Source organism: Stegostoma tigrinum, chromosome 2 (assembly GCF_030684315.1).
Source record: "Stegostoma tigrinum isolate sSteTig4 chromosome 2, sSteTig4.hap1, whole genome shotgun sequence".
Classification (NCBI taxonomy): Eukaryota; Metazoa; Chordata; class Chondrichthyes; order Orectolobiformes; family Stegostomatidae; genus Stegostoma; species Stegostoma tigrinum.
In genome coordinates this window covers 121,103,078-121,129,951 of record NC_081355.1, presented here as the reverse complement: position 1 = coordinate 121,129,951, position 26,874 = coordinate 121,103,078, and the positions used below count along the sequence as shown (strand labels likewise).

At 41.0% G+C, this 26,874-nt stretch overlaps 1 protein-coding gene across 2 annotated transcripts in view; it reads left to right on the top strand.

The window, feature by feature from the left end:
• Positions 1–25,860, top strand: part of enkur (enkurin, TRPC channel interacting protein) — a 33,029-nt gene extending 7,169 nt beyond the window's left edge. For both annotated transcript variants that reach the window (XM_059638934.1, XM_048562606.2), the window contains exons 2-5: positions 1,308–1,453; positions 3,881–4,101; positions 18,095–18,241; positions 23,132–25,860. In XM_059638934.1, the coding sequence (XP_059494917.1) occupies positions 1,375–1,453; positions 3,881–4,101; positions 18,095–18,241; positions 23,132–23,305 (621 nt within the window). In that variant the 5' untranslated portion in view covers positions 1,308–1,374 and the 3' untranslated portion in view covers positions 23,306–25,860. The remainder of the gene's footprint in view (positions 1–1,307; positions 1,454–3,880; positions 4,102–18,094; positions 18,242–23,131) is intronic.
• The last annotated feature ends 1,014 nt before the right edge of the window (positions 25,861–26,874 follow it).

Sequence of the window (26,874 nt, the reverse complement as noted above, 5' to 3'; positions counted from 1 at the left end):
GTCTTCCCCGATTCCTAATGACTCCAGTTTTGCTGTGGCTACATGATGCCATGCTTGGTCAAATGCAGCCTTGATATCAAAGGTTGTTACTCTCACTTCATATCTGGAATTTAGCTCTCTTGTCCATGTCTCTTGGACCAATGTTCTCATGAGGTCAGGAGCTGAATAACTCGGGCAAAACAGAGTTATTTTGAGCAGATGATGTTTGATAGCACTATTGTTGACACCTTCTATTGCTTTACCAATGACTGAGAGTAGACTGTTGGAATGGTGATGTGTTGAGTTCAATTTAGCCTGTTTATTTTTGTGCAGGACGTACTTAGGCAGTTTTCCATATTGTCAGGTAAATTTCAGTGTTGTAGCTGCATGGGAACAGGTGTGTGGCAAGTTCTGGATCAAAAGTCTTCAGTACTGTTGCCAGAATATTCGCAGAGTCCATAACCTTTGCAGTATTTAGTGCCTCTAAACATTTCTTGATGTCATGTAGCATGAATGCAACTGGCTGAAGACTGGCATCTGTGAATTTTTAATGCTGGGGACCACTGGAGGAGTTTGAGAGGAATAGTCTACTTTGCAAAAATCTTCAGCCAGAATTGCTTATGCTTCAACCTTTTTCTCTTCCATTTGATGTGTATTATTGAGGATGGGGTATTTGTGGAACCACCTCCTCCAGCGAGTTGTTTCATTGTCCACCACTTTTCACAACTAGACGTGGCAGGAGTTCAAAGCTTATATCTGATCTGTTGGCTATGAATCATTTTGTTCTTGCATCACTAGCTGCTTATGCTATTTGGCACGCAAGTAGTCCTGTTTTTAGCTATGCCAGGTTAACGCATTTTTCTTTAAGGTATGCCTTGTACTGTTCTTGACATGCCCTTCTCTACTCTTCTTTGAGCCATTGAAATCTTGGCATGACAGTAATGTTAGGATATGGAATGTGCTGGACCGTGCGGTTGCAGTTGTGTTGGAATGCAATTTGGTGGCAGCCTCATGATTTCCCTGTCTAGAGTTGTAAGTTCTGTTCAAAGTCTTAACTCTTTAGTATGGAGATAGTGCCATACAGGATGTCTATATAAAGTAATCTAATAGAAAATACTTTGTAATTTAAACATAACTGTCTCTGCAGTGCAACATACTATTTTAGTGGTTGAAGATTCCTTGGTTGGAATTAATTTTTGCTGTATGTCTCAACTGGGTTTTACTTTATAGATAGATTTTTCCTCTGGTGTTGTGCCGGAATTACAGCTGGTTGTTTATTCATGTGAAAATGCTCAAAAACATTTAGAATTTTTCTTTCCTGTCGTCAGTTATCATTCAAAACAGCGCAAAGTTGTACAGAAAGACTGGGACAGTAAGAAATCAGCGCACAAAACAATGGGTTTGCCGAAAGTTGACCCACCTTGTCCAAAGCACCATCTGTTGAAGCATTCCAAGGAACAAAAGCTACCAGAAAGTAAGTCTCTGCAAAATATTGCAAAAGGTTTCCTTATTTCCAATATCTTAACTGTAAACTGAAATTAATTTTTTTTTAGAAGGGTCATTCACCTTGAAAGTAGAGAATTGCTTTCGTGGGATTCTAAACCACAGTTTGGTAATTTCTCCAAGAGCTGACCCACAGCATGCTGTTTTCACTGATCAATTTTAATAGTTGTAAAACCACAGACTGTAGCCTACTCTTTACTAGTAGTGTCAGCATGGATTTGGTCCACAAGCTACAGAGTTGGCTGACATTTAAGTTCATTCATTCATGGTAAAACAACTGAGGCTAGAAATTAATACCCACTTTGACTGTCAGTATTTATTGAAGTGTTGTTCTTCATTACTTAGTCTGGACAGCATGATGACAGCTTTCAATTTTTACTGGGCATATTGCATTTACATTGTATGTACAAGCTGATTTTCTTTTCCATGTGTTATTATTATTGCAGGATGTCAAATAAAGTCAGATACTATCCCTATCTGTGGCGTTTACATTCTGAACACAGGGCAAAGGCTCAGGAATTTGGAATAGTGAGAGTGAATGGAAACTGTTTGGAGGCAAGAAGAAAAATGGGAAAAGATGTGAGAATGACTACAGAATGGGATTTACAATTGAAGAGAAGGGATTGGGATGAGGGAAGAAAGACTCTGGAAATAGAGACGAGTGAAGAAAGAAAAAATGAATAAAAGATCAGGGAGACCTGGAGCCAGGATGTAGATATATGGAGCCAGGAGGAAAAAAAATTGCAGCGATTGTTGGAGCTTGCAGCCAATAGAAAGGAAAATGGCAAGAGGATGTAAGTGTGGGAACATGGTTATTGAGAGGAGCAAAGACAACAAACCAATCATTTATCCACTTGAGGTTTTTATTCTATTAAGTGAGGTCAATGATCTGTGACCCTAATTCATTTATCCCATATTTTAACAAGTAGAGGAGGTCTCACATCAGAGTGGGGTGAGGGTGTCTGGTGAATTGAAACATAGAACAGAAGGGAGGAGGGTTGCCTTCAAGAGATTAGGGTGGGCAAGAAGGTGACTGAAATGTGTTTTGAGCTTATTTCTCAAGGGGGAATGGAGAGGTACTTGAAGAATTGCATGGCGCTCAGGTGAGGAAAGAGCAAAGCTTCGAAGCTGGTTTGAGGGAAATAGAGACAATGGTTCAGCAAATTGAATAACAGAAGGTTTGGAACTCAAACTGGGAGGAGTGAAGAGAGATGCAACAGTGAAATGAGGTTGATGTCGAAACCAGGAATTTTTTGCTGACGTAGAAGCAGTGGCAGCACCATAATGAGTGTGAATAATAGCTAGAGAAGGGCAACCAAAGGTGAATAACGTCTGGAGGCTTTACGATGTATAAACAGATTTCTCTCCCATGTGACAAATGGAGCAAGAGGATGGAAAATGAGGATCTAATTGTAACCAAGGGACAAAGTTGCTTTTACCACCGAAGACAATTAGACCAGAAGATGTTATACCATAGTGGCTATTGAAATAGACTCTAGAATATCACTGAAAAGGAATTGAAGTAAATATTTAAATGGGAAGTATATTAAAGGTACACAGTTATGGAAGTATCAGTATTGGGGCTGAAGAGCTTTCCCCTGTTCTGTAGTATTTATCATTCTGCAAAATGTCATTTTATTGAGTCCAACCTCTGGAATAACTGTTGCTGAGCTGAGTTTATAACGATGTGCCTTGTGAGAAGAAAGTCAAATGCTGACCCTCTTGTTCTTTGTGCAATGCCTTTGTTTTATGCAGGCTGATCTGCCCTGGCACATATTAATATGTGATTGAGGACCACCAGTTTATAACTGTCATCTTCACACAAGCTTGAGTTCAAACCTTTTGTAGTAAAGGTGAACCCTGGCTACTAGCTGATAAAGATTTTTTTTGCCAGTTATAGCTGAAGAGTGGGGCATTTTAGATGTTACAGCCAATTTCATATAAATTATCAAGTTATTCTATGAATGTTGGTTTTGAGGGAAATTTCAGTATTATTAATAAATGGTGCAATTTCAGTGAGCTACTTTTCCAGATGAAGTCAAGATTCCTCCCATTGTTATGCTTTTTTACTAACTCGTTCTCTCTACTTAAAGGCTATTGGAATCAAGAAAGATGATCCACTGCCATAGCTGAGATCAGTTAATTTAGCATAGACTAAGAATGTTATATTGCTTAGCACTACATGAGGCAGTGTCTACACTTGTTAGAAAGTAATTACAGCTTGCAGAATTTTTCTGTCAATTCATCCATGTCCACAGGTGCCTGTGATGTATCAGTTCCCAGGCAGCCTTTGGGTGGAGAAACATCACATCACATCTCGTTTTGAGCCATTGCTGAACATCGGTGGTCATAAAATAAGTCTGCAATCTGCATTATTTCAGTCTGTTTAACTTCACAGGGAAACCTTACCAAGTTCCTGTAGAAGGAATTAAATCCTCCATCCCATCTGACAAACCACTAATGGGACTTCGCACCAAGAAAAACTTTGTTCAAGCCAACATAGTTGACGTTCAGATGTCAGTCCCCAAGAAACCTGTGCCAATCATTGTTGATACTAGAAAAGGAAATAAAATCTTTTTGGAACCATCAGGGCTTCTTCCAACTCAACTCTACAGAAAGGTAGATACCAGTATTTGTGTGTTAATACATTAGAATGAATATTTGCTGTGTTTTTTTTTACCTTTCTTGTGTCAGCTTTTAAATCCTCAATGACTCTTTTTACATACTTCTCACTTACCAAATATTTTCCATCCCTTGCACAAAAGGCTGTCTTTCAAATACTGAATTTATCTTGTCATAGAATCCCTAAAGTGTGGAAGCAGACCATTTTGACAATCAACTCCATACTGACCCTCTGAAGAGCAACCCACCCAGACCTAAACACCCTACCCTGTCCTTGTAACCCTGCACCTCCTGTAGCTAATGCACCTAACCTGCACATCCTTGGACACAATGGGCAATTTAGCATGGCCAATTCACCTAACCTGCACATCTTTTGAACTGCGGGAGGAAACTGGAACACCTGGAACAAACCCATGCAGATATGGGGAGAATGTGCAAACTCCACACACACGCAGTTCCTAATGGGTGGAATTGACCCAGGGTCTCTGGTGCTATGAGACAGCAGTGCTAATCACTGAACCACCCCTATCTACCACCCCATTTCACCACACAATTTAAAATATTTCAAATTTTCATGTTGAGAAATAATTTCTTCCCTTAAAAGTCAGATTACTTTTCAGAAAGATCATGCCGGAAATTGCCACTGTATTAAAGCACAGATACTTAAGAACTGCTAGTTATTATAGAGACAGACTACAGAATTTTATGGACTGAATTAGCTTTATTGTCACATGCACTCAAATGAGTACTGTGAAAAGTTTGTTATATTTCAGCTTTGATACCTTCTTAGGTACGGGATACCTAGGCACAAATACTTAAGCATGAGTTCCAGACTTGAAAGAATTAATGATAAAATTCAGCATAAGAATAAAGAATTTTTTTAAAAAGTACTTGAATTTTAGTCATTTCACCAAGTCAGTTCCAGCACCGTGCTCCAAACCGCCCGGGCCAAGTCTCTAGACCATGCTGCGCTTTGGACTTCGAGGCCTCACTTCCAGTTCATGGAGGCCTTGCCTTCTCACCGGGACTTGCCGTACCGAACCAGCCTGATTCCCAAATCTTGGAGTTGCAGGAAATTTAGACAGGACATTAAGCTACGAAAAATGTAGAGGGGTGGCTTTGCTAGTGAATAATTAGCAAAATAGAAAGGGATGTCCTAATTTCATGAAACCAGGATTTCAAAATTATTTCGATAGAGATGAAAAATGATAAAGGCAAGAAGTCATTTCTGAGATTAATGCACAGCCCCCTAACTTGGTAAGGTGGAGCATAAAGGAAGAAATAATGAAAGATTTTCAGAATGGCAGGCAATAATCATGAGGAACAAAAGTAGTCTAGTAAAGAAGTTTGTAGCATATTTTCAGATAGTTTCTTAGAACAGATTATTCTGAAGCCAACCAAAGAACAAGCTACGACATCTGATACAAAAACAGAAACTATTGGAAAAACTCAGCAGGCCTGGTACATCTGTAGAGAGAAAGCAGAGTTAATGTTTCGGGCTCAATGGTCCTTCTTCAGAACTGATAGTAGTGAGGAAAGATTGGTACATGCTGAAGATGAGAAGGAGTGAGAAGTAAATGATTGGTGGAGATGAGGCCCTGAGAGAGAACACTATTTGGGCAGGCAAGGAATGGCTAATAGTCATCCTGGGAGAATCAACAGCTTTTAATGGGTTTCATTAGTTGCTGACAATGGCTAGTATGTAGTAGCAGCCCACCAGACAAGGCCTGGTGTATGGGGTGGGGTAAGGTCTTGGGAGAAGGTGCTTCAGCCATAAAATTATTGAACTTGATGTTAAATCTTGAAGGCTGTCAGGTTCCCAAAAGGAAGATGCAGTGCTGTTCTTCCAGCTTTGCGCTGAGTTTCGCTGAAGTGCTGAAGCACAGAAGCAAGCCCTAGATTGAGATGTTGATCAGGGAATATGGTGATCTATTGAAGTGGCAGGCAACTGACACTCAGAGTCATTTCTGCAGTCAGAAAGCAGGTGTTCTGCAAAGCGGGCACCTAAAAGTGGTCTGTGATTTTGTCCCCAGTGTAGAGGAGAGCGCATTGTGATCAGCAACTACAGTAGGCTAGATTGAGTGAAGTGCAGGTAAATTGCTACTTCATCTGGAAAGTGTGCCTGGACCCATATATAGTGAGGAGGGAGGAAGTAAATGGTGCTGTTGTTACACCTTCTTGTGATAGTTTAGCAAGGTACTATGGGGTTATGGGGAGACATTGAAAGCAAAGGAGGAGTGAGCCAGAGATAATGGGAACTGCAGATGCTGGAAAATGCAAGATAACAAAGTGTGGGGCTGGATGAACACAGCAGGCCAAGCAGCATCTTAGGGTAGGCCTGAAATGTCTGCTTTTGTGCTCCTAAGTTGCTGCTTGGCCTGCTGCGTTTCTCCAGCCCCACACTTTGTTATTGAGGAGTGAACCAGTGTGTCCTGGAGGGAGTGGTCGCTGTGGAAGCTGAGAAGGGAGGGGAGGAGAAAGGAATACGTATCTGTTGATGGAGGTGGCAGAAATGGTGGCTAATGATCTTTTGCATGTGGATGCTGATAGTGTTAGCGAAGACACGAGGAATCCCATTGGTGTTATAAGGAGGCGGGAGTCCTTACCCCATCCCTACCCACCAGGTTTTGTCATCACATGGACAGCTACCACAACCAACCAATATCAGCTATTAGTGACCCCTATTAGCAGCTGTTGATTCTCCCAGGCTGACCATTATTCATTTGTTTGTCTGCCCAACTCCTGTTCTCTCTTGGCTCCATTTGCACTTACTCCTTCACCCAACCCATCTTAAGCACACATACCAACCTTTTTTCCTATCTACAAACAATTCTGGTGAAGGGTCACTGGACCCAAAACATTAACTCTGCTTTCTCTCCATGGATTTCTGTAGAAGCAATATTTCTGAAGAAATTGAGATTGTTGAAATTACACACACAAATATTTTGCAGGTTTGCATCCTGGCAGCACTATTGCATATACAAGTGGAGCAGGACTAAAGTAATACAAATGGTTACTAATGTAAGGTCCTTCTCGTTGCTGTCCAGTACCAGAGATTATCCTGTAAAGCCACAAAAGATACGTACGTTATTGATGCCTCTGTAAGTGTGCTATCTTATTGTTGATGAATGTCTAATTAGAGGTGCAGGGCACTGCATCTTAGAACCACAGCTGGGCACTCCTCACCATCAAGCAGAGGTAAATGAGTTCTGAGAGTGGCTGTGAGGAACAGCCCGTGCTTCCATATTAAAGAGCTATCCTTAGTCCATACCTGTTGGTGAAGCAGATGTCCAATTCAGTCGGGAAAAGCTGCAGAAATCTTGGAACAACATGAATTGGATAGGGAAAATGGACTACTGCAATTTTATGTCGGAAATTCAGCTGGACAGTAAAGCAAAGAGTACATACTCTTAGTTGATATTGGTGCACCATACTGATTCTATGGTAACACAAATCATCAACAAGCAGCAGGATTAGGACAGGTTTTTTTCTCTATCTCTTTTGTTCAGACTGGCAGCTTAATATAAAGATGATTAAGACAAATGTGTTATTGTGGGTACCCATTATACTGAGATTCCCACACTTCACAAATCTGGGATTCCTATTGGAAAGGCTACACAATGATTTTTTTAACGTAACTTTTTTTATACTTTATATAAAAAGATATTTTTTACAATTATATATTTATATAAAACAAAGTCACAGACACAAGATAATAAAATGTGAGGCTGGATGAACACAGCAGGCCAAGCAGCATCTCAGGAGCACAAAAGCTGACGTTTCGGGCCTAGACCCTTCATCAGAGAGGGGGATGGGGGGAGGGAACTGGAATAAATAGGGAGAGAGGGGGAGGCGGACCGAAGATGGAGCGTAAAGAAGATAGGTGGAGAGAGTGTAGGTGGGGAGGTAGGGAGGGTATAGGTCAGTCCAGGGAAGACGGACAGGTCAAGGAGGTGGGATGAGGTTAGTAGGTAGCTGGGGGTGCGGCTTGGGGTGGGAGGAAGGGATGGGTGAGAGGAAGAACCGGTTAGGGAGGCAGAGACAGGTTGGACTGGTTTTGGGATGCAGTGGGTGGGGGGGAAGAGCTGGGCTGGTTGTGTGGTGCAGTGGGGGGAGGGGATGAACTGGGCTGGTTTAGGGATGCAGTAGGGGAAGGGGAGATTTTGAAACTGGTGAAGTCCACATTGATACCATATGGCTGCAGGGTTCCCAGGCGGAATATGAGTTGCTGTTCCTGCAACCTTCGGGTGGCATCATTGTGGCAGTGCAGGAGGCCCATGATGGACATGTCATCAAGAGAATGGGAGGGGGAGTGGAAATGGTTTGCGACTGGGAGGTGCAGTTGTTTGTTGCGAACTGAGCGGAGGTGTTCTACAAAGCGGTCCCCAAGCCTCCGCTTGGTTTCCCCAATGTAGAGGAAGCCGCGCCGGGTACAGTGGATGCAGTATACCACATTGGCAGATGTGCAGGTGAACCTCTGCTTGATGTGGAATGTCATCTTGGGGCCTGGGATGGGGGTGAGGGAGGAGGTGTGGGGACAAGTGTAGCATTTCCTGCGGTTGCAGGGGAAGGTGCCGGGTGTGGTGGGGTTGGAGGGCAGTGTGGAGCGAACAAGGGAGTCACGGAGAGAGTGGTCTCTCCGGAAAGCAGACAGGGGAGGGGATGGAAAAATGTCTTGGGTGGTGGGGTCGGATTGTAAATGGCGGAAGTGTCGGAGGATAATGCGTTGTATCCGGAGGTTGGTAGGGTGGTGTGTGAGAACGAGGGGGATCCTCTTGGGGCGGTTGTGGCGGGGGCGGGGTGTGAGGGATGTGTCGCGGGAAATGCGGGAGACGCGGTCAAGGGCGTTCTCGATCACCGTGGGGGGAAAGTTGCGGTCCTTAAAGAACTTGGACATCTGGGATGTGCGGGAGTGGAATGTCTTATCGTGGGAGCAGATGCGGCGGAGGCGGAGGAATTGGGAATAGGGGATGGAATTTTTGCAGGAGGGTGGGTGGGAGGAGGTGTATTCTAGGTAGCTGTGGGAGTCGGTGGGCTTGAAATGGACATCAGTTACAAGCTGGTTGCCTGAGATGGAGACTGAGAGGTCCAGGAAGGTGAGGGATGTGCTGGAGATGGCCCAGGTGAACTGAAGGTTGGGGTGGAAGGTGTTGGTGAAGTGGATGAACTGTTCGAGCTCCTCTGGGGAGCAAGAGGCGGCGCCGATACAGTCATCAATGTACCGGAGGAAGAGGTGGGGTTTGGGGCCTGTGTAGGTGCGGAAGAGGGACTGTTGCACGTAACTTTACAAGCTGGTTGCCTGAGACACAGTCTGAGATAACACGGTGTCAAGCTGGATGAACACAGCAGGCCAAGCAGCATCAGAGGAGCAGGGAAGTTTGACGTTTCAGGTCAAGACCCTTCTTCACGCTTGCTGTATTCATCCAGCTTCACACCGTGTTATCTCAGATTCTCCAGCATCGGCAGTTCCTACCATCTCTGTCACAAAAATAGTCTGTTCTGTACAGCAGCATATCAATATGACAAACAAACACTAGAATATGACTTTATCCAGACAAACCAAAAGCATTTCTTATTTGAACAAGATTACATTTACATGCACTTGAGGTACCAGGAGGGCCTGACAACTGAACAGACCTCCATTTAACTTCAGAAGGAAAAACCCCATGTAGTCTTTTCCCATTGTGCCTTGGCAGCAGATGTCCTAAACTTTTGTATAGCCCTCAGCGCATAGTCCTGGACCTTAAAGCATGCTAGTCTGCAACACTTGGTCAAGGTCAACTACTTGTTCTGCAAGACTGAAAAGTTTTGGGCAGATCAAAAAGCATCTTTCAACAAGTTGGTGGCCCTTCGGGTGAATAGATGTTTGTCCTGGTGTGCATCCTGCGGAACAGACCGTAGAGTACTGTGTCCTATGTCACGGGACAAACCTCGATTAAAAAACACTGCATCTTTTTCCAGACAACCAATGGCTTCCACAGATTGACTATGTTTGGTCAGATTACCCAAAGTGATATTGAACTCTAATACCTTAAGGTACAAATTACATATTATTCACCTAAATTAGAAGTTAAGAGAAGCTCATGAAAAAACAACTATATAAATTAAGAGTTTTAAGACAGTTTTTTGAAAGACTTATTTATTTAAATCAACATATAAGTTAAAAAATGTAAATTGGCCTCCAAATGTTACTTTGGTAGAATTAGTTTTCAAAGGAGCAAGTAAATTTAGGTAATACTAAGTGCTAAGAACAGTACAGCAGTGGAACGGACCCTTCGGCCCACTGAACCTGTGCTGACACATGATGCCTTTCTAAACCAAAAATCTTTTTCCTCTACATGATCTATGTTCCTCTGTTTCCTGCCTATTCATGTATCTGCCAAGGTATCTCTCAAATGTTGCTATTGAATCTACTTCTATCACCTATCTGTGTTTAAAAATTAACTTGTCCTGGAAAAAGACTCCGACTGTATTCTTTCTATATCTCTAGAAATTTACAGAATTACAATCAGGTTGCTCCTCAATCTCCACCATTGAAATGAAAACAAACCAAATTTGTCCAATCTCTCCTCAAAGCTAATACCCTCCAAATATTCTGGTAAACCTTTTCTATATCTTTTCCAAAGTCTCCATCTGCTTCTGGTATTGTGATGACCAGATGCACACGCTATTCCAAATGTGGCCCAACTAAAATTCTACATAGCTGCAACATTACTTGCCAGTTTTTATATTCTACATCCCGACCAATGAAGGCAAGCATATCATAAGCCTTCTTGACCACCTTGTCCATTTGTGTTGCCACTTTCAGGGACCTGTGGACCTGGATGCCTAGATCCCTCTGTATGTTAATGATTCTATGGTTCTGTCATTTACCACATACTTCCCTCCTCTATTAGACCTTTCAAAATGCACCACCTCACTTTAAATTCCATTTGCCATTTTTCTGCCAAGTCTCCAGCCTAACTACATCCCACTGTGTCCTCTGGCAGTCTTCTGCACTATCCGCAGCAACCCCAGTCTTCGTGTCATCTACAAATCTCCTAATTAGACCACCTGTCTTCACCTCCAAGTCATTTTTATGTATTATAAACAACAGGTGTCCCAGCATTAATCCCCGCAGAACACCACTGACCACAGATCTCCAGACTGAAAAATGACCTTCCTCCATTACTCTGTCTATTTAACCAAACCAATTCTGTATTCATCTTACCAGTTCACCATGATTCTTATGTGACTTCACCTTCTGCACCAGCCTACAATTAGGAACCTTGTCAAAGGCCTTGCTGAAGTTCATGTAGACAACATTCACTGTCCTGCTGTCCTCATTAATCATCTTTGTCACTTCCTCAAAAATCTCAATCAGGTTTGTGAGGCACGATCTCCCTGCGCAAAGCCATGCTGTCTATCTCTAATAAGCCCATATTTTTCCAATGTTAGTTAGAAAGTTTATAAAGGAAACTGACAGCTAGCAAACCATAAAAGGAAGTAGCTTGTACCTGGTATATCTTGGAGATGAAACTGACACAGGAGGGACTTAAATGATCACTATCACAGTCACAAGGTAAGAACCTGTAGGTATTTATACAACAGACTGATATGAACTGACTTTGAAAAATCTATGGTACAGTTTTGGGTTTGCAAACCTGCCTCACTAATGTAATTCATACAACTGGATTACCTATTATCAAAAAATCTACTAAAATTGTGATTGTTTGCACAATGCAGAACCTGAAAATATATGCTAAATATTAATAATTTTCAAGAATGTGTAGTAATAATAATTATCAATACTCAACCTTACAGAAGGTCCTTCTACTAATGTTCTTAGCAGAAGATATTTTCATAAGCAGATCCATGTCTGTGCTTTTGATCTCATTTTTTTTAAACCTCCTCCTAAGTGGATGTGTGTGGGCTGGGACTTAAGTAAGGTGTCATGCCAGAATCACTGAGTCAGAAATCACAATGGATATTATGGAGCTGTCAAATTTCTTAATGAGGTATACAAGAAATGTTTATTTTAGGAGTGTGTACTCTAAATTGTGAAGTAAGTGTGACTGAATAATGATGGGTGAGATTTCAAATAACTAGAATTTCAGAGAACTAAACTCTCAGCACCCTATGCAATTTATCTCATTACCATCTTGAACTGGCAGTTCTCTTCTAATCTTTTATCTCTGACTTGTTTGTTAGGAAAAGTAGAGCTTCCTGATCATGTCTGTTCAGCTCTGATGTTTCCTTTTCCTTCCCAAAATGGCACCCATTTTCCTCTGTGCATGTAGTCTCTCCTCCAGAAAATACTGATTTAGATGTACTATTAACTAGCAAATATTCTGTTTATGGCAATTTCTTTCAAATGCACATAATGCAACAACTTCCCTTTCCAGAAAAACTACAGAAAATATGATATGAAACAGTGGAATTGTGAAGGGACTTGTGTTGCTGATGGGGAGATAAGGCTGTCAATGTGACATACTTATTTCATAGCTAGCAGTTTTGCCTTTTAAACCAGAAGATCAGGGATTCAAACCTCCTTTCAGATCGTTGAACTTTTAACCTATGCTGATGCCTCAGTACAGTAGTAAATAACTGCTAAGTCAGAGTTGCCATCATGGATGCAAAAAAAATTCCTCATGACTTTTCAAAGAAGAAATTACTCTGGCTAGCAATTAACTTCCAATTCACGTCATTTAACTGGATAATCTGGTATTTATTTCAATAATCTGTGGAGCCTTGCTGAATGAAAATTAGTTGTCAATTTTCCCTATATTATGGTAGTCGCTGCACTTAAACAATAATTAATTAGAATGTCCTGAGATTGTGAGACAATAAATAAACGTAACATTTATCTTTATTTTGTTGACAATGGTTCCATTCTTCATTTGTGCACTTTGTGGCCCTGTTATGTGACACCACAACTTAAGCTCCCACCATCTGTGCAGGCAGAAATGCTATTTTGTAACCATAGCCAGGTTTCTTTAATTCATGAATGGATAGGATGTAGTGTACACTGGACTAGACTAGCATTTCTTACACATCCCTAATTGTTCTTGAGAAAGTGGTGATGTATTGCCTTTTTGAATCATGAAGTGTGGGGACCCCCACAGTGCTATTAGAGAGGGAGTTCCAGAATTTTGACCTAACAGTAGTAAGGAAATCTCACAATTCCTACAGTGCAGAAAGGAACCATTCTGCCCATCAATTTTGCACCAACCCTCCAAATAACATCCTACCCTAACCCTGCATTTGCCATGGCTAAATACCAAAATAACTGTGGATGCTGCAAATCAGGAACACAAACAGAAGTTGCTGGAAAAGCTCAGCAGGTCTGGCAGCTTCTGTGAAGAAAAAAAGTCAGTTAATGTTTCCTCAGTTCTGTTGTTTCTGCCGTGGCTAATCCACCCACCCTGCGACACTATGGAGCAATTTAGCATGGCCAACCCACCTAACCTGAATGCATTTGGACTGTAGGCAGAAACCAGAGTACCCAGTGGAAACCCCATGCAGACATGGGGAAAATATGCAAACTCCACACAGTTAGTAATCCCAGGCTTGGATCGAATCCAGGTCCCTGCTACTATGAAGCAGCAGTGCTGACAATTGCATCACTATGCCACCTAAAATTGATATTGTTCCACGTTAAGATGGTGTATGACTCAAAGGAAAACTTGCAGGTGTTGGTGTTCTCATATCTGCTGCCTTGTACTCTAGGTGGGAAAAGACATGAGTTTAGAAAGTGCTCTATAAGGAACCCTTGGGAGTTGTTCCAGTTTGTTCTGTAGATGGTATGCACTGATACCACTGTTGTTGGTAGTGCAGATCGTGACTATATTAAGTGGTTGTTCTGGTGCCAACCAAGTAGCTGCTTTATCCTGAATGGTTTTGAGCTTTTTGAATGTTATCGGAGCAGCAGTCATCCAGCAATGTGGAAAGTATTCAATCATATTCCTAACTTGTACTTAGTTTTGTACAGTTCTGAGCATCAAATTGTAGGGAGAACGTAAACGTGTTGAGAAGAGTGCAGAAAATGTTTATAACAATGACGCCAGAAATGAGAAACTTCACTCATAAAAAGATAGATAGGAGAGATTGGGACCGTTCCCCTCGGCGAGAAGAAGGCTAAGAGGACATCTCATTATTGAAGTTTTCAAAATCATGAGAGAGATGAGAGTAGATAAGAGAGAAACTGTCCCTGCTGATAAAAGGATCAAAAATAAGAGGACATGTAATTAAAGTGATTTGCAAGAGAGCAAACGAGAGGTGAGGAAAGAAAACTTTTCCATATAAGAGTTGTTTGGGACTAGAATGCACTTCCTGGAATTGTATTGGAGGCAGGTTCAATCAAGGCATTCAAGAGGGCATTGGGTTATTATTTAAAAAGAAATGATCTACAAGAGTGTCCTATAGCAGTGCAAGGCAACAGCTCGCTACCATCTTCTCAAGAGCAACTAGGGATGGGCAATAAAATGCTGGCCAGCCAGCGAAGTACAAATCCCACTAGTGAATATTTTTAAAAAAGAAAAGGCAGGAGATTAGCACAAAGTCACCCTGGATAGCTGGTGCAGACACAATTGCCCAAGTGGCCTCCCTCTGCACCATAACATTTTGTTTGAAATTCTCATTCTTCTGACCTCTCTCTGTTGCATTATTATTGACCCTATATAGTATGTATGGTAGTGTGATTGGTTATGATCTCATTTTAAGGATGAAAGGGTAAGAGGTTGATGGTTGGATTATTGACAGTAGGAATTATTTGAATTAAGGAGTGAGCACAACACTTCTGATGGGACTGTCGGACCTCCTTATGTGCACAGATAGGGAAAGCATGCCTTTATGATATTATAAGGCTTCTCTGCCAGTAGTTTCAGGCATTATGGTCACAGCTGGCTTCTTGGAGAAGGATAGCAATCGTTCTCTACCTTTTGCTTTGGCTGCAGTTTTACAAGGTGATGTTGACGGCAATTGTTGGAGGCCTTTAATAGGATATAATAAATGGCACTTTTAGATCTGTTGCTCCATTACTACACTTGGTCCACATAAGTGCTGTTGTTTCTCTGCTTGTTTTCACCAGTAAGGTTCCTAAATAGAGTCAAACAGCATGAAAACAGACCCTTCAGTCCAACTCATCCAGGCTGACCAAGTTTCCCAAACTAAATTAGTCCCATTTGCCTGCATTTGGCCCGTATCCTTCTAATCCTTTCCTATTTGAGTACCTGTCCAAATGTTTTTTAAATGTCATAAATGCACCTGCATCTACCACATCCTCTGGCTGTTCATTTCACAAACAGTTCCTTTATTGGAGTCATTGGCCAGGTCTACCCTCTCAGGACGCTGCCACTGATACTGTGTGGCAGATCAAAAAACTGTGCAAGATGTGACTGCTCGAGAATGAATGGATAGCAGTAGCTCCCTGGATATCTAAAGTAGACGCATGATGAATTTTTGGTTGCGAAAACTATTGCAAACTGAAGAAATGCAATCTTTTGCAATTGATAAGGACTCCTGGCTGAACTGAGATACCTTGGATCCCACATGTGTGGAGCCAGTAGTTGTCTATGAGCCTGTGAAAAACCTTTCAATGCAATGAAGCTGACAACCACCTTTTGTTAGCGGCATCCACATCAAAATGTACTTAAGTGGTGGCTTTCAGAAATAAGACATCGGTATCATGAGAGATACATTTTATAGGCAACAGAATGTGAGATTCTACAGAAGATACTAACACACCTCTCGCGCGAACTGAAGAATTAGCAGCAAGACATTCAAGGCATTGATAATCTTGTTGGTAACTGGAATGGTCACCCACCTGGCCGCCTTGGAAGCAGGCCTCCTTCCATGAGACTGCAGATGTCAACGATGACCTATTGAAGAGGCACTGTTGTTCCATCATGTTGAGGATGCTTATTGCTTGTACACTCTGCGCTGGGACTATCACCTCCTTCAAACTGGAACACAGTCAATAGCCATCCTCCATCCCTACTGTCTTATGGAGTGGTAGCTGGCTGCAGAGAATTCTGCCACTGTTGGCACTCTTGCATTTTTTTGCAGCCACTTGCTGTTACTGCGGTTATTCCCCCTGCTGCTTCTCATCACAGGTCCAGGTTATTGCTGCATTAAGTTGTTACTCCCATGATGTAGTGCAGGTTCACAGCAGGGAAGTTAGACGAAGATGAGTAAACTCCAAGGTAATTCAAATTGTTTCCAAAATGTAGGAAATGACCCTCAAAATAGTAAAATCAAACTCTCTCAACTAAACCTTCAAGCACAAAAAAGTCTTTCACTGAAATAAAAGCAGAATGTGCTGAAAATGCTCAGCTGGACTGGCAGCATCTGTGTGCAGAGAGAGAGAATTAACTTTTGACTTGAATGTAACTCAGAACTATCTGAATAAAGTCTTGCACTGAACATAGAACACATTTTGAGGTTTCATTCTTTAAAAGGATTCCTGCTAGTTAGTTTCACATTTCAATTAATCACTGCTACACTCTAATCTTGTGAACCCCTGGTAGAAAATACCCAGGAAACCTATGTAGTGGCTGATAAAGTTAACTGCATCTTACAATATTTAAATTTCTTTACCTAATAGCCCCACAGGGATATCCTGTTTGCATTACAAGTTAAACGCCAGCAATGGGATCTTGTCAGGTTCTTGACTCAGTGCCACCTTTTAATTCACTAATCCCTAGCTCCACCAATACCTAAACTGACATCCACTTGGCTGTTAAAATTCTGCACTGATAACTCCATCATTTCTTCAGAAAGTATTGGGTTTCATCCATACTGACTGTACTTACTTTACATCGAGTTCACCCATTGCGATTATTACTCAAACTCTAGCTCCAAGGTGAATATATCTTCTGAAATTTATGGAACATGTAACAAAATATACATGTAACAGTTTGGTCTGCTATTTATCATTCCCTCTTCATCCTTCACTCTTTCTCTTACATTTGTACAAACTGAATCTGAATCAAGCTTTCAAATATGACCTGTAGTTTTTCTTCAAATATTGTGAAAAACAAGTGGATGAAAGCAACTAAAAGTTGTAGAAAATGTTCTAGCAGATTGACTTGTTGCTGATGCATTCTAGAATGTTTAGTACACTGCACTTGCTTAATATTCAAACTTTACTTTTAACTAAGCCAAAGAATTTTCTTTTCATTTGTGGGATACGGGCAGCCAACATTTGCTGATCCCTAGCTGCCCTTGAGAAGGTGGTGGTGAGCTGCCTTCTTGAATCGCTGCAGTCCTTCTGCTGTGGGTTGACCCACAGTGCTATTAGGGAGGGAATTCCAGGGTTTTGACCCAGCAACAGTGAAGGAATGGCAATATATTTCCAAGTCAGGATGGTGCGTGGCTTGGAGGGGAACTTGGATCTTGGAACTAAGCAAAAGCAAAATCTATTCAAAATCCGATCATTTAGGAGAGGCTGAGGCTTTCAACTAAAAATTGTAATGCAAACAATAAAAATGACAAAATATCAACGGATACATTAAACCATTAATGTGAGATATGAAATTATTTGAAATTGTAAAGACCAGGTTTCATATTTTCGATACTAAAAGTTTTAGTTACTGATGAAAAGAAGTGCCAAAAACTTTCTTTTGAAGTAGTTGAGTGATTTGCAATGCCACCTAGTGCTACAACAAGTAATTATCACAAGTGTGATTTAGTTTGGTAGTCCTATTACAGCATCTCATACTGATATGACAGGTAGTTGTTATAAGTAAGTGTGACAGGTAAGTGAATGTTTAACATTGCAATGCTAATTTGAAATGTTTAACTATCATTTCACATTTTAACTTTTAATATTATGTAAAAGTTTGTAGATAGGAATTGCATACCATGCATTAATGTTTACTTATGTTTAAAGTCAACAGACATATTCCAGAATCATACATCTGGAATTGATTCCAGTATCCAAATGTGTGTTAAATATTAATTCAGCATTAAAATGGATACTTAGTACTCAATGGGTTAATTTCATTTGCAGGATTTTGGTCAAATCCCAGATTATCTAATCAAGCAGTCTGAAGAGGAGAAGAAAGCACAAGAAGAATATGATGCCTATGTAAAAGAGCGTATACGGCAAGGTTCCATGAAAATGTTGACTGAAGAGGAGCGGAACAACGTGTTATCGGTTAGCAATGATTATCACTTCATGGTATAATGGAAAAATCAGCTATCTGGCTAAAATTTCAAAACAGAAGAAAAGAAATGAAAAGGAATAAGCCAAGAGGCCATCAAACCTTTTTCACCATTCTGTTATCTTGTAATTCTCCCAATGTAGCTTACACCCACTGTCTTCTCCGTCTCTGTATGAATTCAGAATGGTATATTTTTCCATTGTCTCCTATTTATGTTGTCCCAACCTCCTTCCCAGTTCATGTTGACAATCTTTTTATGGTCAAGCATCATGCCAGCACCTTCCCCAACTTCCCAATTCATGCTTTTAGACCATAGCTAGTGCATTTATGCTTGAAATCACACTTCATAGTGTCATTTTGGCACAGAAAGAGGATATTTGGCTCTCCGAATCCATGATGCATTCTTGTTTTGCAATCCAGTCAATCCAATTCTCAGATGTTCTTCATGTAGCCTTGCAAGTTTATTATCCAGTGTCCTTTTGGTATCATTCAACATTCTGAATCCATCACATTTCGTTCCGTGTTATTACCATATGCTGCAAAACAGATCTTCCTCACATTCTCCCTTTCGTCAGGCTGGGGGCAGGTAGATTTTGAGTAAGTGAATTTAAAAATCTGAAAAGAAGAACATGAGGCAAGATCTGTGAAAAAATGGAAAATCAGTGCAATTTTTTAATATATTCAAAACATTAATTGTCTAATTTAACAAGGCATTTGTATATTTATAGCATTACCACAAACTATTCTCCAAAGTAGAAGGGGGGAAAGCGATGAAGTATTAGTAATGTCACTGCACTACTAATCCACAGATGTGAGATAATGTCCCACAGCAGGTGATGAAATATCAATATAGTAATAAATCTGGAATTAAGAAGCTAGTGTAATGATGACCATTGTTGAATGAGGTAAGAACCCGTCTGGTTTTGAAATCTGTCATCCTTACCTGGTCTGGCTTACATGTGATTCTACACTCTCAGCCCAGTAAAATGGTTTTGCAAGCTATAGATTGTATCAAATTGCTATAAGTGGTTCAAGAGGTGGCAATAAACTATAAAATATTTGCCTTGTGAATAGGCAGAGCAAAGGCTGAGCAGGAGCAAACACAGACCCAGGGATTGCTGGGTAATTGAACTAATATATTCAGGCAGTGGCTAAACCCGAAATAGTACACGTGTGGTGTCTTCCACCCATCCACCTCCTCTAACCAAAAAAGAGACTGTGTGAAGAGTCAGTAGGGTGAGGTTTTTTTTCTTTCTCTATCTCTTATGGCAAATCGGAGCAGAAGGGATGGAAGCTAGGGCAGCTGCATGCTCCTTTTGTCAGATGTGGGAGGTAAGGGTAACCACTAGTGTCCTTGCCGACTTCACCTGCAAGAAGTGCACCCAACTCCAGCTCCTCTCACACTGCATTAGGGAACTGGAGCACTAGCTGGATGAACTCCGGATCATTCGGGAGGCTGAGGGGGTGATAGAGATGAGTTATGGAGAGGTAGTCACACCTAAGTTACAGGATAAATGTGGCTGGGTGACCGTCAGAAAGGGGAAGGAGAATAGGCAGACAGTGCAGGGATTCCCTGTGGCCATTCCCCTCAATAATAAGTATACCACTTTGGATACTGCTAAGCGGGGAACCTACCAGGGGAAGGCCATAGCGGTCAGGTCTCTGGCATTGCCTTCTGAGTCACAGAGCCAGGCTCAATCGGGCAGATAGGAGAGCGATAATGGTAGGTGATACAATGAACAGACAGGAGATTCTGTTATTGTCAATGAGACTCCCAGATGGTACGTTGCCTCCCGGGTGCCATGGTCAGGAATGTCTTGGATCGAGTCTACAGAATTCTTAAGGGGAAGAGGTGAGCAGCCAGAAGTCGTGGAAACATTAGTATCAATGACATAACTAGGAAAGGGGATGAGGACCTGAAAAGTGAATATAAAGAATTAGGTTTGAAGCTAAAAGGCAGGCTGAGCAGAGGAGTAATCTCAGGATTACGACCGGTGCCATGGTCTAGTGAGGCTAGGAAGAGAGATCGAGTGCAGCTGAACATGTGGTCACAGAACTGGTGTAGGAGGGAAGGCTTCAGATATGTGGATCATTGGGATACTTTCTGGAGAAGGTGGTGCCTGTACTAGAAGGAAGGACTGCATCTGAACTGGAGGGGAATCAATATCCTGGGCGGGAGGTTTGCTAGTGCTCTTTAGGAGGGTTTAAACTAGTATGGCAGGGGGATGAGAACCAGAGCTACTGATCAGAGGATTGGGGAGCTGTAGTACAGGCATATACAGAATGCAGAGAGTCTGTGAGGAGGTAGACAGTTGATAGGGCAAAGTTGCAGTCAATGTGATGGTCTATTTTAACGCAAAAAATGTCAAGAATAAGGGTGACGAACTTCGAGCATGGATCAGTACTTGTAGCTATGATATTGTGGCCATGACGGAGACTTTGGTATCACAGGGCAGGAATGGTTGTTGGATGTTCCGGTGTTTAGACATTTCAATTGAAATAGGGAGGGATATAAAAGAGGCGGGGGAGTGGCATTGCTAATCAGGGATGGTATCACAGCTGCAGAAAGTGAGATCGTCGAGGAGGGTTTGTCCACTGAGTCAGTATGGGTGGTATTCAGAAACAGGAAAGGTGCAATCACTTTATAATGAATTTTCTATAGACCACGCCCCCAATAACAACAGAGACACTGAGGGACAGATTGGGAGACAGATTTTGGAAAGGTGCAGAAGTAATAGGGTTGTTGTCATGGGTGACTTCAACTTCTATAATATAGACTGGAATCTCCTAAGTGCAAATAGTTTGGATGGAGCAGATTTTGTCAGATGTGTCCAGGAAGTATTTCTGACTTGGTATGTAGATAGGCTGACTAACGGGAAGACCGTGATTGGATTTGGTGCTTGGCAATTAACCAGGCCAGATGTCAGATCTCTTGGTGGGAGAACATTTCGGGGAGAATGATCACCACTCCCTGATCTTTACTATAGCCAGTCATGGAAAGGGATAGGAGCAGATGGTATGAGAAAGTATTTAATTGGGGGAGGGGGAATTACAAGGAGGTGAGGAGGTCCTTAATGAATACTTTGCGTCAGTATTCAAGAATGAGAGGGACCTTGTCGTTTGCTAGGCAGGAGGATGTGCTAGAAATTTTGAAAAACATGAGGATAGATTATCCCACTGGGCCTGATGGAATATGCCGAAGGTTACTACGGGAGGCGAGGGAAGAGATTGCCGTAGCTTTAGTGATGGTCTTTGATCTTTGCATCCTCACTATCCACTGGAAAAGTACCAGATGATTGGAGGGTGGCAAATGTCTTTCCCTTGTTCAAGAAAGGGAATAAGGATAATCCTGGGAATTACAGACCAGTCAATCTTACTTCTGTGGTGGGCAAATTATTGGAGAGGACTCTAAGCAAGAGTATTTATGGTTATTTGTTAAAGCATAGTTTGCTGAGAGACAGCATGGCTTTGTGAGGGGCAAGTCATGCCTCACAAGCCTTACTGAATTGAAAACTACTTGATGTGACAAAACACACTGATGAATGTAGAGCAGTGGATGTGGTATAAATGGATTTTAGCAAGGCGTTTCATAAGGTTCTCCATGGTAGGCTCAGTCAGAAAGTAAGGAGGCATGGGATTCAGGGAAATTTGGCTGTCCGGATACAGAATTGGCTGTCTAGTAGATGGAAAGTATTCTGCCTGGAGCTCGGTGACCCGTTGTTTTCCGCAGGGATCTGTTCTGGGACCTGTGCTTTTTGTGATCTTTATAAATGACTTGGATATGGAAGCAGAAGGGTGATTAGTAAGTCTGCTGATGACACGAAGGTTGGTGAAGTTGTGGATAGCATGGAGGGCTGTTGTAGGTTGTAACAGGACATTGACAGCATGCAGAGCTGGTCAAAGAAGTGGCAGATGGAATTCAACCCAGAAAAGTGTGAAGTGATTCATTTTGGAAGGTCGAATTTGAATGCAGAATACAGGGTTAATAGCAGGATTCTTGGCAGTGTGGAGGAACGGAGGAATTTTGAGGTCCACAACCATAGATCCCTCAAAGTTGCTACCCTGGTTGATAGGGTTGTTAAGAAGGTGTTGACTTTCATTAGCAGGGAGATTGAGTTTATGATGCAGCTCTGTAAAACCCTGGTTTGACCACACTTGGAATATTGTGTTCAGTTCTGGTTGCCTCATTATAGGAAAGATGTGGAAGCTTTAGAGAGGGTACAGAGGAGATTTACCAGGGTAGGTCTTATGAGGAAAGGTTGAGGAAGCTAGGGATTTTCTCATTGGAGCAAAGAAGAATGAGAGGTGACATGATAGAGGCGTACAAGATGATAAAAGGCATAGATAAAGTAGATAGCCAGAGACTTTTTCCCATGGCAGAAATGACTGTCATGAGGGGACATAATTTTAAAGGTGATTGGAGGAAGGTATAGGGGAGATGCCAGAGGTAGGTTCTTTACACACACAGTGGTGGAAATTGTGGTATGCACTGCCAGCGGTGGTAGTAGAGTCAGATACATTAGGGACATTTAAGTGACTCTTGGATAGGCACATGGATGATAGTAAAATGTCAGGTATGCAGGGTAGTTTGATCTTAGAGTAAGATAATAGGTCCGCACAACATCATGGCCAAAGGGCCTGTACTGTGCTGTAGTGTTCTATGTTCTATATTAATAAACGTTGACTTAGCCACTAATGCCGACATCCTGTGAATGATTTTAAGAAAGGATGGTTTAAAGAGTCATAAATAATCATTCCTGCTTTTAAGGATTGAATAAGTTAAATTAATTTAATTATTGTAATGTTAACTGTTAAAGAAATTTCATTCTAAGTTTAATCAAAGTGTTGATTAATTTGCTTTTCTGTTTCTGGTTCTATTTTAGGGACTCAAGAAGAATTGGGCAGAGCTGAATCATGCCTATCAAAGCCTTTCCATTTTGATAGACACTCATTCAAAGCAAATGCACAAGGAACTACTTGAGACCAAAATGAAAAAACTAGAACAAGACATTGACGTGTTTGAGAAACATAAATTTATCTACATTCCACGAAACTAAAGCCCAAGATAATGTTGTTTTCTCAATTATAAGCTCATTGCATCTTAATATTACTTTTTTAGAAAAACTATTATGCAAATCTTGTTCCAATTTTGATCCTAGTCGTTGTGCATGTAAAAGTTTCTACATATTTCATACTTAAAGGATTCTCTTATGGAAGCACAAAAATGAAGAATTTGTGACATCGACAACAAAGTTGCAATTTAAGTTTTCCTTTTACTTCATTTGACAACACATTGTTATAAATGACAATGTATTGTACAAATGTTAAATATTCATTGTATATCAATAACAGTGGTTTATTCTGAGAAACTGTCACTGGATTTGCATTTAGAGAAGCAAGGTTTTGATATGGCATATTCAAGTAACTGAGCAACAAAAGTCGCTAACTTACAGTGGATAGTGGAACACGTATGAGAGAAAGTGAACTTGGTGTTCATCGTTCAAAGGAACTTGCAGAAGAAGTATCACAAAAGTAAAGCAAGAATAGTTATTTGAAAGTACCAAACTGGAGTATTGCTGAAAAAAATGTTTTGTTGAAGTTTTTCATCTTGCACTCATCAGGCCAATGCAAGAGCTCAGCCAACAGTTATACTATGGGCAGTGTTGTTCAGTTGGTTCACAGATCCAGCCATGTCTAACACCCAGTCTCATGAATTGAACCAGATGCAACACATGTTCATGTTCTTTGTGTCTACAAAATGGCATGCCTTTGCTTGTTCACATCTAAGGGCAGTGACCACAGTCTAGTTTAAAATGTAAGGAAAACCTGACAGCTTACTGTACATCAGCATTTATCAGCACATTGCCAATGCCGACCCCTCTATTAATCAGAGGTCACTTGTTAACCAACTGGTACTCTTTTCTGTCATGCAGCATGAATGTTGTTTTTCCACTTGAACTGGAATTTTTGCATGTTGCCCAGAGGAGTGCAAGATGAAGAATTCCAACAGAGTATTTTTTTCAGCAATACCAAAGTAAAAACATTCTTGTAATATTACAGTACAGGCCATAATGGACATACAAAAAATATTGACATAGCACTTGCACAATAAATTTACAAAGAAAGGACGTCAGTACAATGAAATGACATATGCCATGATGGCAAACCAGAGAATTGAAGAAGCTAATTGCCCTTATTATGATGACCTTGACTGAGCCCCTATCTATGCTTAAATGATATAACTTGAGTATATAAGGAAGCTTTGGAGCAAAATAGCTGCAGAAGTTGAAAATAGAATGCATTGTCTCTAACAATGTTATTTTTGACACAAAGACTGAAGTAAGTTAGAAACAAAAGCAGTTACAGCTATACTTCCCAAAGGATGCTGGACAACTTAATATGCTGGATGTTAGCTGCAGCTCAGTAAGTAGTGTTCTTCCTTTTGGGAAGGTTGGGAGTTCATGTCATCCTCCAATAACTTGAGTGCAAAATCTAGCCTGACACTTCAGTGTAAGGAATAGAAGCTGAAGTGTGTTGCTCGATCCTTCAAGTCTGCTTTACTGTTCAACAAAGTTGTGTATGATTATCTCAGCTCCACTACCCAAAATGCCTGATAGGAACATTATGAATCAGGAACAGAAGGCTATTCAACCTCGAGTCTGCTCCATCACTCAATAAGATCATGGCTGATTTGATAGTAACTTTATATCAACATTTTGCCAACCCCTAATAACCATGAATGCCTTTGCTTAACAAGAATTTATCTATCTTGGTATTAAAAATATTGAAGGACTCTGCTTCCACCTTTTCCAGAACAGAGTTCCAAAGACGAGCCTTTCAGAGATCAAAATGTTGCCTAATCTGTGCTTTAAATGGATGATCCATGATTTTTAAACTGTGATTAGGTGTAGGTCCTTCCATGACAAGAAGTTTCCTGACCACATCGACCCTGTCAAGACCCTTCAGGATTTTGTGTTTCATCCAAGTTGCCTCTTTCTCTTTTAAACTGGAGTGGATACAAGCCTAGCCTGTTCAATGTTTCCTCATGAGACAACCTACCCATTAAACATCGAACAAACCTTCTCTGAATTGCGTCCAATGTATTTGCATCTTTCGTTAAAGTGACCAATACAATGCACACTACCCCAGATATTTTAGCATTTGATTCCTTGTGATAAATGATAACATATATATTAACTTGCATAATTACCTGCTGTACCAATATGATTCATAAACAAGGACACCCAGATCTCTCTCTATCTCAGAGGTCTGCAACCTCTCGCCATTTAGATGGCATGCATTTTTAATTCTTCCTGTCAAAATAAACAGCTTCAAATTTTCCCACATTAAAGCCCATTTGCCACTACTTTGACCAATTACTTAACCTATCTATGTCCTGTAGCAACTTTACATCCCATCTGTACCTTGGTGCAACTTCCTTTTTGTCGTCTTCATAATTTACTGTTCTATGTATCTAAATGAAAATGACTGTTTCAACACCAAGAGTTGAAGATTAAGATTTTTTTAACTGTGATAGTGGGATCTACTTGTGAGCAATATGAGGCCCTTCAAAAGGGCAATAACATTGAATAAACACTTGTATAATACAGATTAAAGACATTTGTTATCTGAATTCTGGAGATGAACCTCATGCATTGACCAACTATGTCAACTTAAAGTCCTGGCTACAAGCAATCTTGACCATGTCATTGAACAGTACAAATTAATCCATATATCATGTGAAACAGAATAATGTCAAGCAAGATATAAAGTTTCACCAAAGTTCCATAATTCACAAACATTCTAAGATCTGTGTAATGTCCAGGAGTTGCTCCCTTCACACCTTCGACTATAAATTGTGCACCCTGTAATCTGCCTTTTTTGCACAATTTGGAACGTATGGGAGAAATTCTCATTCTTCCTCACACACTATAATCACACACTGTATGTGCGCCAAGCAGTATGTGTAGCATACATCTAAATCAAGTTATCATTGTGAAGGTTAATGTGGAAATATCCCATTGCCCACCCTGTTGCAGGTTTTCATGTAAAAATGTTATAAGAGTTTAAATGTCACTATTGTGTACTGCGACGGCTGAAGAAGCTTTTTCTGAAATTGCCCACGTAGACTCATGGAACCATCCTCAGCGCATCTAGACATGGAAGATGCTGTCATCTATGTGCCTGTTGTACCAAGAGTGCCACAGACTTTGATGAGGAACACAGCCATCTTGGATCCCAGAACCAGCAGCAACTTCCAGTATATAAAAAGCAGCATCCTAATGCAGATTTTTCATCCAAAGCTTTCCTGCCAATGTGGTGAAGGTTTAGAATTCTCAAAAATGCTAATCTTGCATGGAATGCCATGCAGATAAGGGAGGGACAATGATACTATTCTCCGTTTAGAGGTAACAGAATGCAGTCTAATAATGCCCAGCTTCCACTTGTGCCAACAAGGACCATAAGCTATATCTTCAACATCAGACTCCCATGCTTATCAGGTCTTGGGATTTGTTGAAGTATGGTACAAACAGAAAACACTATTATCCATGGATAATAGTTGTGGACAACTGAAGGATAGAATAAGACATGGTGACGAGTGGTGAGGATCTGTGGGAACATTGCA